General features: G+C 36.8%; 1 protein-coding gene across 5 annotated transcripts in view; it reads left to right on the top strand.

Annotated features, from left to right (window-relative positions):
• The window catches only part of SDHAF3 (succinate dehydrogenase complex assembly factor 3), a 43,480-nt gene that overhangs the window by 7,563 nt on the left and 19,210 nt on the right, over positions 1–16,707 (top strand). For 3 of the 5 annotated variants that reach the window (XM_058181504.1, XM_058181507.1, XM_058181505.1), the window contains exon 2: positions 2,842–3,079. In XM_058181504.1, the coding sequence (XP_058037487.1) occupies positions 2,897–3,079 (183 nt within the window). In that variant the 5' untranslated portion in view covers positions 2,842–2,896. Of the gene's footprint in view, positions 1–797; positions 817–1,042; positions 1,159–2,841; positions 3,080–16,707 lie in introns of those variants that run through there. The other 2 variants (XM_058181506.1, XM_058181508.1) reach the window with 2 other exon arrangements.

Genomic DNA, 16,707 nt, shown 5'->3' with positions numbered 1-16,707 from the left:
AGTCCCTGGGGCAATCTTCTGCTCTCCAGCTACTCTTCGCTATTCTCTTTCACCCAGAGAAAAGCTTTGAAGCTGGCTAACAGCTGTTCTCCGCTGTTTCACCAGCTTTTATAGGATCTCGGTTCGGGACGCCATTCCAGACGTCCTCCGGGGAAGACGGAAGCCACCGGAAGTCTGGAGTCTTTTCCAAAGAGCTGGGTCTTCCTATTATTTGTAAATAGTAAAAAGCTGTTTCTGGGCATTTGCTCTTCGGATGAGAATTCTGGATTGATTTGTTCTATGATCCATTTGTTTGTTTTCTTGGCTGTCCGGGGTACTCTCAGGAATCTTCTCCAACTATATTTATACATATGTGTGAATGGATAGGTGGACAGATGGGATGAATGGATTGATGGATGGATGTGTATATCTGTATATGCGTGTGTATGAATTTTGTGTGAGAGAGAAAGGGCTATGAAACTCTGGCCACCTTACATAGTGAGATTTCTCATTTCAGTTTAGATACAAATATCCATGAGATCAATGCAACTTGCAGGCAGATGCCAAATACTTCATTGTTGGCCTGAGTCATATTACTCATAAAGTCATAATGTGGTTTCCTTGGTTACTGTAGGAATAAACCCAGCCATTGGGAATGGTGATCAGGATGTTGTATGCTCTTAGCCAGTTTATTCAAGATCTAAAAATCACGACTTAACAACCATTTGTTTAGTGACCATTCAAAGTTATAACAGCACTGAAAAATGTGACTTATTACTTGTTTTCACCCTTATGATCATTGCAGCAGCATGATTACGTGATCACACTTGGCAACTGGTATGTATTTATGACAGCTGCACTCTTCCAGGATAATGTGATCTCTATTTGTAGTCTTCCCAGCCAGCTTCTGACAAGCATACAATGGAAGAAGGAGAGTGCAAAAATTGGCTTGAAACTCAACATTAAGAAAATTAAGATCATGGCATCTGGCCCTCTCAATTCCTGGCAAATAGATGGGGAAGAAATGGAGGTAGTGACAGATTTTATTTTCCTGGGTTCCAAGATCACCACAGATGGGGCTGCAGCCAAGAAATTAAAAGACACTTGCTCCTGCGGAGGAAAGCTATGGCAAATCTAGACATCATACTAAAAAGCAGAGACATCACCCTGCCAACAAAAGTGCGTATAGTCAAGGCTATGGTTTTCCCAGTTGCAATGTATGGCTGTGAAAGTTGAACCATAAGAAAGGCTAAGCGCCAAAGAATTGAGGCCTTTGAACTATGGTGCTAGAGAAGACTCCTGTGAGTCCCTTGGTCTGCAAGGTGATCAAATCGGTCAGTCCTAGAGGAGATCAACCCTGACTGCTCTTTAGAAGGTCAGATCCTGAAGATGAAACTCAAATACTTTGGCCACCTAATGAGAAGGAAGGACTCACTGGAGAAGAGCCTAATGCTGAGAAAGATTGAGGGCAAAAGACAGAGAATGAGGTGGCTGGATGGAGTCACTGAAGCAGTAGTTATGAATTTAAATTGTTTCCAAAGGATGGTAGAGGACAGGAAAGCCTGGAGGAACGTTGTCCATGGGGTCGCAATGGGTCGGACATGACTTCAAAACTAACATCAACAAATGCTATTTTACATGTTGTATTATGACATAAATAAGCAGTTCACACCAAAATTTAGTTGTTTTAAACATCAGTAATATAATAGCATCTATAACAATCCAGGCTACTCTCTCACTTGAAAATGATAGCTGTAAACATTCAAAATGTCAATGGAACATTAACCATGATGCATAAAAGCATATTCACCCGAACTGAATGAGATTGGCCAATTTACTAAGCAACAGCAACTGGTAGTAATTTAGCTGATGTTTCACCCTACTGTCATCTGATTGTACTCCAGTATTCTGGTGTTCCAGTATTCAAATTTGGGCATCTTGAATGTTTCTAGAACTGTACAGAAATGACTGAATTCTCAACCTTGTGTCATCGCAACATAATAGACATATGCCTTCATTTCTTTATATAGATCTTCCATCATGCTGGATGAAAATTCCCAACAAAATTCTGACTTATCTAGAAGACTTCAGTTTGGAAAGCACTTTCCAATGCTGCATTTTAGATCAATGTGCAATTTAGGAGGCTGCCTCCATGTTGACATTGATCAAAATTTGAGAAGTGTAGTGCAAATTTATGCCAGGCAGGGAGTTTACAGACTAGACTTTTGTCTTAGCAGAAAATATGAGAAATATAAGAATGTAGAAGAAAAATTTGTTGATATAAAGCAGAGTCCCGAACTCCTGGGCTGCAGTCCTGTATCGGATTATGGCCCATTGGGAATTGGGCCAAGCAAACTGTGGGATCGTACATGAAGCTTCATTAGCGCATGCATGGGATTTAAGTTGCATGTGAAACCATCCCCTCCTACCGCCACTGACCTCTGCTACTTCTGCCAGTCCATGGAGCTAGAAAGGTTGGGGACTGCTGATTTAGAGAATGCATATGATACAAGTGCATAGATTTGAGTGATTGAATATTTTGTATGAGTATGAAATACAATAGGATAGTTTTTAAGTGTAGTAAAGGCAGTATATGATGAAAGTAAAGCATGCATGTGAATAAATGGAATGCTAAGTAAATTGTTCAGGGACTAGAAGAACAAAACATTATGTTCCATTCATTATTTAAGATTTTTTTTATGGATAAAAATTATGAAGAATATTTGTGATGAAGTTAGGAGAATGTTCATTATATGTGTGGAAAGCATCATCAAAGTCCCACACATACCCTGCTTCATCTATTTTACACCCATTGCATAAGGGTGTCTGTCCAACTTACTTATTTTTAAATTGCTTCCTTAGAACAAATACTGAAGCAAGCAGCAACAGCATAGTCCAGTGCTCTTTCTTGAACATTATGCCAGGCAATATACACTATCATGTGTCCCAAGTAAGGACGCTGTACAAAAAGATCCTTCAGCTTCATCGTGTGTTGCCACTGGAACTGAAAGCCTTGGGAGATCAATATGTGAAAGATGAATTCAGACGACACAAATCCATCAGTCTTCAGGAGGCCCAGCACTTCCTACAGGAGTGGGAGGCAAGTGATTTCTTCTATACTTGGAGTTACCTTGCTTTAATTTTGGTGCTTCAGATTAGTGTCAGATAGAGTGTGTCTAACCTTCATCATTTGCACCCCAAAGGCCACATGCAATTCTCCCAGATACTCTTGATCTCCTTAAAAAGTTGATATTGAATTGAAATGCTTAATATGACATCAGTAGAAAATTGTTAAGTGCTCAGCAAATAAACATGCTACTGTATTTAATAATTAAAATAATTTTAAGGAAATTTAAAAGAAAAAGAAATCAGATGATGTAGTTTTTCTCCTGAGTTTACCACCTTATTTATTTTGGCTATTTGGACTTTTACTACATCTTTTTATATTTTACTTAGGTTTAAATGTGGCCCTTTATCCAAATAAAATTTGAACTTTATCTTACTGTGCAGTCTTTCTGGTAATCTTAAATTAAAACAATGTCAAACGCTTTTTGCTTGTTCCATAAATGCAAATGTATGTTGCAGGGCACCAACTTCATTTGTTTTGTTTTTTTAATAATTAGAACGAGGGGGTACAATAGCCCAGGGGTTAAAAACGCTGAGTTTTGTTAGTAGAAAGCTGACAGCCCGGGTTCAAGACCCAAGTGCTGTGCCATGTGACAGGGCTTTGTGGAATTTACAGATGATTCTTTTGAAACCCTGATTAATACTGGAATGGGGAAATCACTGGGGGTTAGATGTTTGAACAACTGCTGTTATTCGCAATGACCCTTTGGTTCTATGATAATGAAATGCCTTGGCAAATGGCTGGATCATAGAGAGAAACCAGAGTTCAAGCAAACTGAACAGGTTGGATCTCTTCTTTATTGTACAATTGTACTATTTTAAATGGATATGCAGATTTACATAAATTTATTTCATTCTCAACTGCTTCAAATGGGCTGAAAAAATGGAGCTTGGATTTTTGGGATCTGAGCTCTGTTTTCTCCACCTGGCCAAAGGAATTCAGCCCCCCCCCGCCCCCCTTGGCAGACAGGTCTTTCAGGCAGTCACAGCCAAGGCCAATCACATGATTACGGGGCACTTGGCAACTGGCAGTAAGTGTGAAAAGGTTGCCAAGCATCCAGATCATGATTACTGTGACTAGAACTGCTTCAGGGGGCCATGAAATACTCTTTCTGAAGGAATAACTTTGAACAGTCATTAAATGACTGGTTGTAAATCAAGGACTACATGTAATATGCCAGCTTTAAGGTTTATACTGCAGCTTCATCTATTTCTTATTTTAAAGTGATGGGAAACTGTTTTTGTTTGTTTGTTTGTTTTAGCAATTGTGGGATTCCGTGGTTGCAAATTCTTTTTTTGGATCACATGATGTCCTAGTTTCAAATGATCTAACTTTATTTTACATCAAGGGAGGAAAACTTATTTTCTGAAAGCCACATCACCACATAGATAGTTCGTTGAAAATTGTATATGGTTGACACTAGAGCCAAAAGTAGATGGAGAAATAAACATCCTCTCTCTGAAATCTTTTCTTTTGTCTCCCAAACAGAAGGGAATTGCAGATATTTCTTACTAGAGACTGAGATTGGCTTTTTGAAAGAACTTTTGAAATTTAGCCTAACAGCTGTTTGAAAATAGACTGGAAATTATAAGATACACGTCCATTTTACAGCTCTTCATGTTGCATAAATCATGTTTAAAGTTATGTAAGCTGTAAGATAGATGTAATCAAGAAGCAGTTCTCCCAAAGAGAGCTGCTTTGATTAATCAGTGAATCTGACCTGGAAATATTTATGGGATTGCAGAATATTATTGGTATCCCGTCCCCTTTGATCTTGATGCTATAGGGATGTCTTATTAAGCCAAGATACACAAACCTTTGGACGGAATATCAGCCTCTTCTCTCTTTCTTTTGATGTGAATCGTAACTAAACTAAGAAATCTTTGATTAAGAAACTAAGAAGTTTCTTTTGTCTAAATCAGGAAACTAAGGTTATATGCTTTGGATCTATGATGTGAGGTAATATTTTGCTTATTCTAAAGCTTATAACTAGAGCTTTAGTTTCTAAAGGAAATGGGAAAATATAGTTAATTAACAGCTTCCCAGTTTCATTACAGCTTTTTATTTAGATAAATAATTGAAATCTTGATATTTTGGCTTCATTAAAAAGTTATTATTGTCAATACCAGATCATTTTTTTGTACTTCCTCCCCCACCCCCCAAACTGGCAGCTTGCATCCAGTCTGTACTTGTCAGCCCTTAAGCTCACGTTTCAGAATATATTGTGGATCTGGTTCCTGAGATATACATAACTCTAGATTTAAAATTACCATGGTTTCCTTATAAGTATACTGTGTAATGAATTGGACTGAATTTAGATATACTTACCTATACTTACCTATAACTTCAGTAACAGAACTCGTTCCCCCATGCTCAAAGTAACTTTCTATAGTTACTTTAGAAAGTAACTATAGAAAGGTAAAGTAGTATATTAGTTCAGAAAAGGGAAGAGGTAAATCAATAGAAAACAAATTCTGTTGTACTGTTGCTATAAGCTTTATTCTGCTGGAGATTTTAGCCTTCCTAACCTAGTGTACTCCAAATATTTTGTACTATAAGTTATTAAAATGAAATATAAAAGAAGAAAAGATGTGTATCATGAAACATAATTAAAATAGATTTAAAGCTGAGAAGTCCATAAATTATTTTATCTGCAGAAATCTACTGGAAAAAATAAACTGAGATAAGTTATATAATTTTCTCATTCATACCTTTTCTTCTTGTTTCTCAAAAATCATTATCTTTACATTTAAAGCAACAGATGCTGGATTTCCCCCCCACATATGTAATGGTTTCCTAATTGAGGGTTCTAGAACAAGACAAAAATATCTCAGCAGTGTTCTTAAGCAATTGAAGGAGTTCCTTCTATTAATCTATTAATTGGAATCAAGTGCTAGAGGAAACTTGCTGGGAATCAGGTAAATATATGCCATGAGGCATGGAGCAATGGGATTAATTAAGAACTGAATGTATCTTTCCCAAATCTATCACTATAGATAGATGAGATGTTCACCAGCTTCTGGTTGGGAATTATATTCTAGATTTTTGATTAGGATTTTAGCTTATTTTACTTCAGAAATAATTATTAAGTATCTAGAATATCCTATCTGTAACAAAACAATAGGTGGCTAAGAAATTTTCCTGAAGCTGCTAAAGGTGAGGCATTACAACCTTAACTTCTGCAACTTTAAGTTGTGTGATTTCAACACCTAGAATTTCTCAGCCAGCATGAGTTTAAAAAATCCTGCATTAGTGGATAGACTATCTATTCTTGGGCAAAGAATGATGTGCAGTAAGATTATCAGACATCTTGGTTTACTGTAGCAGGTTCAAGTCTTTTTACTTCTAAAAATCACCTGTAATTGAAATTTGTTTTTTGGTATTTCTTAATTTCTCACTGAATAGTTCTATAATAGAGGGATGGTTTCCAAAAATAGTTCCTCTGCACAGGTGGGTACAACCCAGGTGTATCAGTTGGCAGTTAGAAGAAACGTATCTGCATACCCTGTATATGCCATCATATATACATGGCTAGCATTGATCAACTGATCCATGTTTCAGTGACGAGCTGATTTGCATAAATAGACCTTTATGGCCAAAGGTTAATATATACTACAGATTGCTCCCAACTATTGATTGGTAACAGAGTAATGGAAAGACAGCAGCTTTTGTAGTTGATCCCTGCAAAATGTCCTTCTATTTGCAGAAAGGTAGTAAATCTTCTGAAGCTCCAAAGACTGAAGAGAAGATATTTGAATCAGCTAAGGAGAATATAAGACCCAGCATTTTAAATTCAGGAACTAGAAACTTGCAACAGAACAGAACAGAACAGAACAGAACAGAACAGAACAGAACAGAATAGAATAATAGAGTTGGAAGGGATATTGGAAGTCTTCTAGTCCAATTCCCTGCTCAGGCTGGAAATCCTACACCACTTCAGACAAATGATTGTCCAATCTTTTCTTAAAAACTCCCAGTGTTGGAGAAACCACAACTTCTGGAAGCAAATTGTTCCCCAGAACAACTTCAGAACAATAGAATGGATTTTTTCTTCCAGTCAGAATATTCATGCCACTAATATCTAACCAATCATTTTGTCAGTTTATGTTGGATCTGCTTGTTGTAGAAGTTCAAATTGGCATTTCATGACAGTTTTTTTTAATTGAAAAAGTTTTACAAAGAACAAATTTTTAAACCATTATTCCCCCCCCCCCACTTCCCCCCCTCCCTCCTCCCTCCTCTCCCCCAAGATTTCCCAGAACAAAATGCAGGGTATTACATTTATCAATCATAAGCTAAAATACCACAAAAATCTTAACTCATATCCACTCTCTACTTTTCATGACAGTTTTATTGTCTTTTTATATAAGGTTGCATTTTCTGAAATGACCCACATGAGGGCACCACATACCTGCTTCAAGGCTTTTTTGGGGGAAAAAACCAATTAGTTTCTGTGTAGGCAGTAAGTAGTCACAGGGCTTATGGTAAAGTGCATTAACCTGGCCCCCGTGAACTGATTCATAGCAAAATTGTTTACTCCTGTACTGGTACAAAAACCAGACATCACCTCATAGTTTAAAAACTCCCATGAATAGAAGCAGGAAGAAAATATTAGGGGATTGGACTGGGAAAAATATCTTAAATATCATCAACATAGGACACTGCCTATTAGCAGTTCAGTGGCTTGATAAAATGCTAGGTAGTGAATCTTTTCCATTACCTTATCCTTTCAAATGGAAAGGCCACTAATTGAATCAGGGCTCCTTGACATAAAACATAAAGGCTTAGCCATTCTACTCGCATCACATTCATTAGGGATTTTAAATTTTGTTTATTAATTCAGTGTACAGACTGCCTAATGGAAACAACTCAAAAATAGCATATGGCAGAGAATGGAGCTGATTTTTTTTTAAAGGCTAAGTTTTCTACCTGCGTAGTTTCTTGTGTCCTTTTATATGAGAATGCATAAAGGACTAATGATTTTGATTCTTTTTGGAACACCTGTTGAATTAGATTTTTAAAGTCTCTGAACTCCCCTGAGAATTATAGTTCAAACACTTAAGAAGATACAAGTTGAGGAAGGTACTCTAATGATCAGGTACTCTAATGATCAGGTGCCGTGCCATTTGATGATAAACAAAGTAGGTTCTCTGGCCATTCGTGATATAAACATATTGTCTGTATTCACATACTGGATGGAGGCTTTAAGAGATAATCTGAATTACTTTGATTAATAAGTAAAATCAGCCATTGTGTTTCATACAGGCACTGCTGCACCTATCAGTACTGAATCTGTTTGAATTTTGCATAGCATGAATAAGAATTTCTTTTCCTCTGTATTGAATCTTCCATTATACAATTTTATTAAATAACCATTTAGCAAGTCTTATTCTTATTTATCTATCATTTATTCATCTTCCTACATTCTTTCCAGCATCCTTTTCTAATGTTATTTAGAAACCCATATTAAAAATTTGACAATATTGATTCTGGATTATTCTGGACTTATTCTGGAGATTCTGGATTTAGACTTCACACAAAGTCATGTGACGTGACAGAGATAAAGTCATTTTTCTCTCCATCTCTAAATTGGGGATATCCAAGTAGAGTGAAAGAGAATGGGACCACCATTCTAAAATAATTTCCTTCATCTTGAAAATTGTAATGGGTGTTGATGATGGCAAGAGACTGGCTGAGCCAGGGGAGGACTAAAGTGGGAAATTAGGCTGAAATCTCTACATAGGCATAAGAGGGCAAGGGTCGATCATCCTGAACCTTATCTACTCTGGTCCAGTTACAAAGAACCAATCTGAGAAGATTGCTATGTTATATGCATGAGCAATACAATAGTTAATTTAAATGTTCATATGTGAATCTCTCCTTATACCCTGCTTCCCCCAAAATAAGACATCCCCTGATAATGATCCCAATTGGGCTTTTGAGCCCATGGCAATAAGGCCAAGCGCTTATTTCAGGGTTCAAAAAAATATAAGACAGGGTCTTATTTTCAAGGAAACATGGTAGCTCTGAAGAGAAGAGGTTAACAGTTTTGGTGTTAACCTTTTCTGTACACCTTTTTTCATTCAAATATCAATGATATTAAGAAAAATATTTCTATCTCTGGTATGTTAACTGTAAGGTTAGAATGTTTAAAATACCTACATATTGTTATTAATAGTATATTTTATAATACATTTTATTTATATTGCTTTTAATGAATTGATCTTTGAAAAGCTTGACAATGAAATATGTACATCAAAATCGGGTTATTTTTGAAATGAGTGAATAACATAAGAATAGATGCTATATTGCTATGTTATAATTGAAAGTTCTTTAAATAAAATAATTAAATGAGGTAAGAATGCCTATATGGTTTTATATATATGAATAATAGTAATATATATAAAATAATTAATACTTTTTATTTAACAAATGTGTTAATCTCTCCCCTTTTTAAAAATTAATCTTGATATCTATTATAATTACTTTATACAGCTCAAGAAAATGCATTTTTAATTTCATATCTTTACAATGTTTCAAACCATACTTACTTAGATAATGTAGTTAGTTAATGGAGTAAATTTCAGAAGTATTGTTTAAGTATTATTTTCTTTATTTAATGCTGAAAAAGAAAAAAAAATCCCAATGATTCAAATAAAGAACAAGTTTACCATGCACTGCACATGGGATACGAGCTATAAGTTCAAAGTATTTGGAAGGCATGAGATTGGAGATAGCTGGCTATTAGCTAATACATAGTATAACAATAAATCAGTTTGATATGTTTAATGATTTGAAACTTCTAGTATGTATGTATTTATTTTGCACAGTTTTGAACAACCCATCTTCCTTAGAGAGAGATTCTGGGCTGTAAATAAAACAGTATATAAAAATTACAAAATTTAGAAAGACGCAAGGATGTTAAAATACTATTAAAATTAATTTAGAAAGTGAAGGCAGGGTTTTCAGGGCATCAGATAGCCCCATGGCTATGTGGCTTCTCACATGAAGCCACAGAGCCATGTTTGACTCCTTTTTAGAAGGTCAGGAGAGTAGGGACATGCCTTACCTCCAGGGGGCAGATTATTCCACAGGATGGGGACAATGACAGAAAAAGCTCTCTTCCAGGAGCCCACTTCTCAAAGTTCTTTAGCTGATGGGGTCTGCAACATACTTTTCCGGACTGGCCAGATGGGACTGGCAGATGCAATGGGACAAAGATGGTTCCATAGTATATGGTATGTCACATGTATGTATGGTGAATTGTGTTGAGATTCACAGACTGAACAATCAGTTAAAAACCTACCATTTGCCATCCACATATTTAGAATAATATTTTTGCTCTTGTCTTTGCCCTAGGTTCCTTTAATTTGTCTATGAAAAGTGAGTTTTATCTCCAAAGCAAACATTATGCTAAAATTAGTTTTTGTATCCAGTGATGCAACTGGCCTCCAATTATTGTTATATAAGAGTCCAGTTGTTTTTATCCTGTTTTTTCAGATACTCTATTCTATTCCTTCCTGCCTCTTGCAGTCATATTCTCAGGAGCCATCATATTTATGTAGCTACCTCCAAATTCAAGTGTGCTTTCTGTGGAATCTGACCTGCATATCTAACTGCTCTTCTAAACTACTTTTGATAGTGTCATGCTTCTTCTTCCCTATTAAGGCAAGTAGTTTGGAGTGTTAGCAAAAGAAAATCTCCATGCAGGGCAGTCTTAGTATTTATTATGCAATGAATTACTTTGGTGTGTTCCATAACGACAATGAATATAAAGAACAATGATTCATTTTTAAATTTCAAGGGAATTGAAGTCTAATGCAGAGCATTGCAAATTTCCTCAATCAGCATCAGTGACAATGGAGCTTAATGGCAGAACAATTTACAATGGAGGTTTAATGGCAAAACAATTTATAAACAGCTGGGCAGCAGTTTGAATTGGTACAATTTGAACTGGACCTAGAAACAACCTGGAAGCATTATAGATCACACAGCATCTCCTACTATGATTATATCAGCCCTCACTCTTTTTTTGGTTAACCAGAGCTCAGTAACACAATAGCTATATATGCAAGAGTATCTGTTGCATCCATAACTGGCATTACTAGCCCTTCAAAATGGATTTTTTAAAAAAATTAAAAGACTGAGATTCTATGAAAAAAACAAATAGTTAGGATGAAGTTGATAAAATCTCTAGAATTTTTTTTAAAAAAGAACTTGGGCAACAATTTTAGATGAGTGTGGAAGATGCATTTAGGCCATTACTGCACTTAGTTGCAAAGACAGCTCAAAATACAAAGCATTGGTATCATCCAAAACAAAAGATTGCTGGCTTAAGGAGACCTATTTTATCTGTAGATAAACAACATTTTTGACTGAGAGATGCAATCTTTTACTGTGCGCAATTAGCTACAGTATATAATACTTTTGGAACATTGGTTGTATTTGTTTATGCTTCTTTCCAGAAAATAACCAAAAGGTTTGTATTTCTTTCCTAATCGAAAAGTTACTTCACTTTTCCTAACTCAGGGATATAACGGTTGTTATTATGGGATAGAAATGTAGCCATGGCAACAGAAAAAGAAAAGGATGTTTGAGTTTCCATATTTACTTCTAAAACAGTGTATTCATTTTAAGCCATCCTTTATTTCCGATTGCCAGAATAGCATGGCTTTTAAGACAGCAAGGCTGGCACATTGTTTGATTTCTGTGAAGAGCTTAAAGAGGGTTTCAAAGCTTTGCTATCAAAAGAGAAAGAAAAAAATGGTTTAACCCTACAAATATGTATTGAAATCTAGGTAATGGTAAATGGAATTCTGAATATAAATGAACAACAATTTACATAAAAATTACCTCTGTGGGTGTTTCTACTACTCCTTGAAAATCATAAGTGCACAGGACAATGGCTTTAGAAGAATGCTTGCTTTCCAAAAAGAGGTGTTTTATTCCTCCATAAATTTCAGCAGGTACAGGACTTCTGTAGTATTTGAATGGGTACCTAGATGGTAATGCATTATTCAGAAACAAATAAGATATATTTTTATTCATTCCATTTTTTCTTTAAGATGCCACAACATGCTTTTAATGTGTTTGGCACAACACAGTATCCTCTGGAAATTGTTATATGGTTCCTTTAGTAAGGAAACTCTGAAGAATGCCATGTCATTTATCTAGGGACAGATAAAAAGTGCTTAGCTAAACCAGTTAAAGTTAAAAAATATCAGAAGATATATTCCATTGCTTTTTGAATAATAGTAGTTTTTCTCCTGCTAGCTTCATAAATCATGTACCCTTTATTATTATATTTTTTGACAGGGATTTAGTTATCAGCCTAGCAATGAAACTGGGTTGGCTATGAATTCATGACCTAAAAACAGGACATGATCAGCCTCTGCTAAGGAGGTTCATGTGAAGACTCCTGTGGGAAATTCAGAGTTTTGTATTGTATCTGGATTCTAATATGACAGCATTCATCTATATATATCTCTAAGACAAGCTGAAAACAGGAAAACAAAATTCCATAGCAAATTCTTTAAATCCTGGAAACAGAGAGGTACCTAAACATAAATGGAAAATCAACATGTCTAGATGCCTAGTATCCACAGAACACAATATTCTCTAGAAAGGCCTCAGCTCTAACATAGACAATGCTAATCAGTTAGAATTCTTGTAGCCTTAGAAGCAGCATTTGAAACCCTAGAACTTGCCATAGAAATCCAAGAAAATATAGGTCAGACAATCATGCCATAGACCAGAAGAACACAGAATCAAAGCAGTGGAAAAAGCATCCCTCAAAAAACTAAAATAAAACTAAAAAACACCAAACCACCACTATCCTTCCAGCAGACAAAGGATGAACCTCTGTTGTGGATAGAATACAACACATTCAAAGAGCATTCAAAGAGCATCTACATCTACTGGAGGACAAAGAGAACTGCATCCAAGTAAACACCTACCCAATACAGAAACTAGACCAGTGGTTCTCAACCTTTATAGTGCTGCGACCCCTTTAATACAATTTCCCATGATGTGGCGACCCCTTTAATACAATTCCCCATGATGTGGCGACCCCTTTAATACAATTCCCCATGATGTGGTGACCCCCAACCGTAAAATTATTTTCGTTTTGAATTTATTGCGCCTGAAGCCATATTGGCTAGCGATCTGAACTGCTTGTGATTTGCCTTGAGGACGGAGGCATTAAAGTGGAGACTCCTCCCCTATTAAGTTTATTGCCTGAAGCCAGATTAGGCTAGAGATTGGGAGTGATTGCAGCTGGCTTGAGAGGGAGACATCAGAGCAAAGATTTCTCTCTTTTTTAATTGATCATGCCTGAAGTCGAATTCAGCTAGCGATTCGAAGAGCCTGCAGCTGGCTTGTGAAGTCAACCATTGGAGCGCGATTCTTCAACTCACAAGTATACTTCCCATATTTCCAATGGTCTTAGGCGACCCCTGGCAAATCATCATTCGACCCCCAACGGGGTCCCGACCCACAGGTTGAGAACCGCTGAACTAGACAATCAAGAGCACCATTTATGTAAGAAAAGTCAGATCACAAAAGTACAACAGTTGTGGATGAAAAGTAGTACATCCACTACCCAGATTCTATCAAAACATACAAGCCTGATGTACTTCTTTGTCTTATTGTATCATTGCCAGGGACCCCGGCATACAACATAGCCAAAGAAAAGCTTGAATAGAGGAATAGAGAGGAGTGGGTGTTCTATCAATTGCCAATATAGTTCTTCCAGAAAATAAAAGATTTAAAAATAGAAGAAGATTAAATTATGGTTTCATTCAATGTCAAAACATTTTTATGTCCGTAGATCCAGAACTAGCAAAAAATTCATCACAGTAGGACTATACAATAAAGTTGACCCCAAAAAATACACTAAGATCAAAATACTCAGAATCATGAGCCTCCTCATCTTCTGCCTAATTGTCTATTTCAGTTTGATGGACAAATATGGCAACAGGTTAGAGGAACATTGTTCACCACTCTCATAGCAAATATTGTAATGTAGCATCTGGAAATTATAAGTACTCCCATACATACAAAGTATTGATCTAGTATATAGAGGACACCATCATAATAAAAAAGGAACAACCTGAGAAGGTTGTAACTTCTTCAAAGGAACAATATTCACAACAGTAGAAGGAAATAATAATACGTTAGCTTTCCTGGGTATCCTCATAAGTAGAAGAAATTATGGCAAAAAATGGGAATGCAAGTCTATTGAAAAAAATCTACTGTCTTCCTAAGACCAAGAATAATGTGGAACAATTGGACCCAGGAACATCTACAGTGTAAGGACCATAACAACCACTATGTTGGATAGACAGGTAGAAGACTAGCAGAGTGTATCCATGATTAGCTGTCAATTAGCTATCAGAAGATTAGCTGTCAGAAGATACAATGAAAACTCCTTAATCTCCCAAGACATGGACAGACCCAACCATAGTTTTGATTGGGAAACTGAGAGTACCCAAAAGCTAAATCCAAAAATGCTAGGAAAATACTGGAAGCTTGGCATTCAGACAAATTGTCCATCAATAGATACTGAGAGATAAACCACACACATACACACACACACCAAAAAATAGTCAACATCTTAAGAAACCCCAAAGACAAGATCCAGCTAGAAAACCAAGGAGTCTATGAAATACCATGCAAAATCTGCCCAGCCACATACATTGAACAAACTAATAGGACAAACTAATAAATGCACATATCACAGAACACAAGAACCCAGTCAAAAAAGAAGAAAAAACTTCCTCCCTTTTCCAGCACCTTAAAACCACAGGATATGAAATTGATTTTGAAGGAACCAAATTAATCTCCAAAACTGAACACTACAACAAGAGAATAATTATGGAAGCCATCGAAATAGAGAAATACCCCCACAACATGAACAAATGTGACGATACCTCCCGCCTACCAGACGTCTGAAAACTAGCCCTAGTCAACAAGCAAGTCCCAGCCATGAAAATTGACATCGAACCCAGGATAACACATGACGCCACCACCAATCATCCTCACCAGATTCAAACCCAAACCCATCCCACAGATGAAATACAACCACCATCCAAAAGCCAAACCACGTTGGCATCACCAGCTGCTGCACCCCCCTCTGATTTCCACACAAAGCAAACTGACACACACCATGAACACATGACAAGACCTCAAACTCGGAGCCAAACCAAAACCCAGGATGCTGCATTAGAGCCATCTCTCAGGACATTACATCACAGAACTCAAGAGGTCACAACTCTAAAGCTCAGGACGTTACACACAACCAACCATGAGGATGTTACAGCACAAGACTCAGGAGGTCACAATACCAGAGCTCAGGACGTTATCACACAGCCCATTACCCAGGTCCTTACAGCACAGAAGACTAATGGACACACAACTAGGACTACACCCACACAGGATGCTACAAAACAGCCGACTAATCTGCAAACATCCACTCCACCTACCAATCAAGATGTAACCACACAGCCAACCAACCCACTTACAGCAACAAAGCCAACACTCCCCACCTCCCCACCAGTATTTATAGAGACACAGCAGCTGCAACCATGCTTTGCTCACACAAGCATGAAGCTGTAAAAACCAGCCTGAAGATGATGAGTGAGATCTCGTCGAAACTTCACCAAGATACTCTCAACCTTACATGGGAAAAGATCCGAATGTGCCAAGACCTACATATATGTATGTATGTATGTATGTGTGTGTGTGCGCGTATATATATCTATATCTATATCTATATCTATATCTATATCTATATTTGTTTTCTGAAAACCCGAATAACCAAAGACCTACACACACACACACACACACACACACACACACACACATATGTAAGTCTTTGGTTATTCGGGTTTTCTCCCGCGTAAAATTGGAAGTGTCTTGGCGACGTTTCGACAAAGTCTCATTCGTCATCTTCAGGCTTCAGCTTCGTGCTTCTGGGAGCAATGTGTGATTGCAGCTGTTTCTTCCTTTTTAACTGCTAGTGGGGGTTTGAACTGATTGGGTGGGAGCTTACAAACACCCGCAAAAACCTCAGAAAACAAATACACACACACACACACACACACACACACACACACACAGTATATATATATACAGTATATATATATGTCTACAATATATATCTATATCTATATCTCAGAAAATATATATACCTCAGAAAGCAGTATGTGTGTATATATATATATATATATATATATATATATATATATATTTGTTTTCTGAAACCCGAATAACCAAAGACCTACACACACACACACACACACACACACACACGTATGTAAGTCTTTGGTTATTCGGGTTTTCTCCGTAAAATTGAAGTGTCTTGGCGACGCTTCGACAAAGTCTCATTCGTCATCTTCAGGCTTCAGCCGTGCTTCTGGGAGCAATGTGTGATTGCAGCTGTTTCTTCCTTTTAACTGCTAGTGGGGTTTGAACTGATTGGGTGGGAGCTTACAAACACCCGCAAAAACCTCAGAAAACAAATACACACACACACACACACACACACACACACACACACAGTATATATATATACAGTATATATATATGTCTACAATATATAT

The sequence above is a fragment of the Ahaetulla prasina genome, chromosome 4 (genome assembly GCF_028640845.1).
Source record: "Ahaetulla prasina isolate Xishuangbanna chromosome 4, ASM2864084v1, whole genome shotgun sequence".
Taxonomy (NCBI): domain Eukaryota; kingdom Metazoa; phylum Chordata; class Lepidosauria; order Squamata; family Colubridae; genus Ahaetulla; species Ahaetulla prasina.
This window is presented reverse-complemented; position numbering and strand designations above follow the sequence as displayed.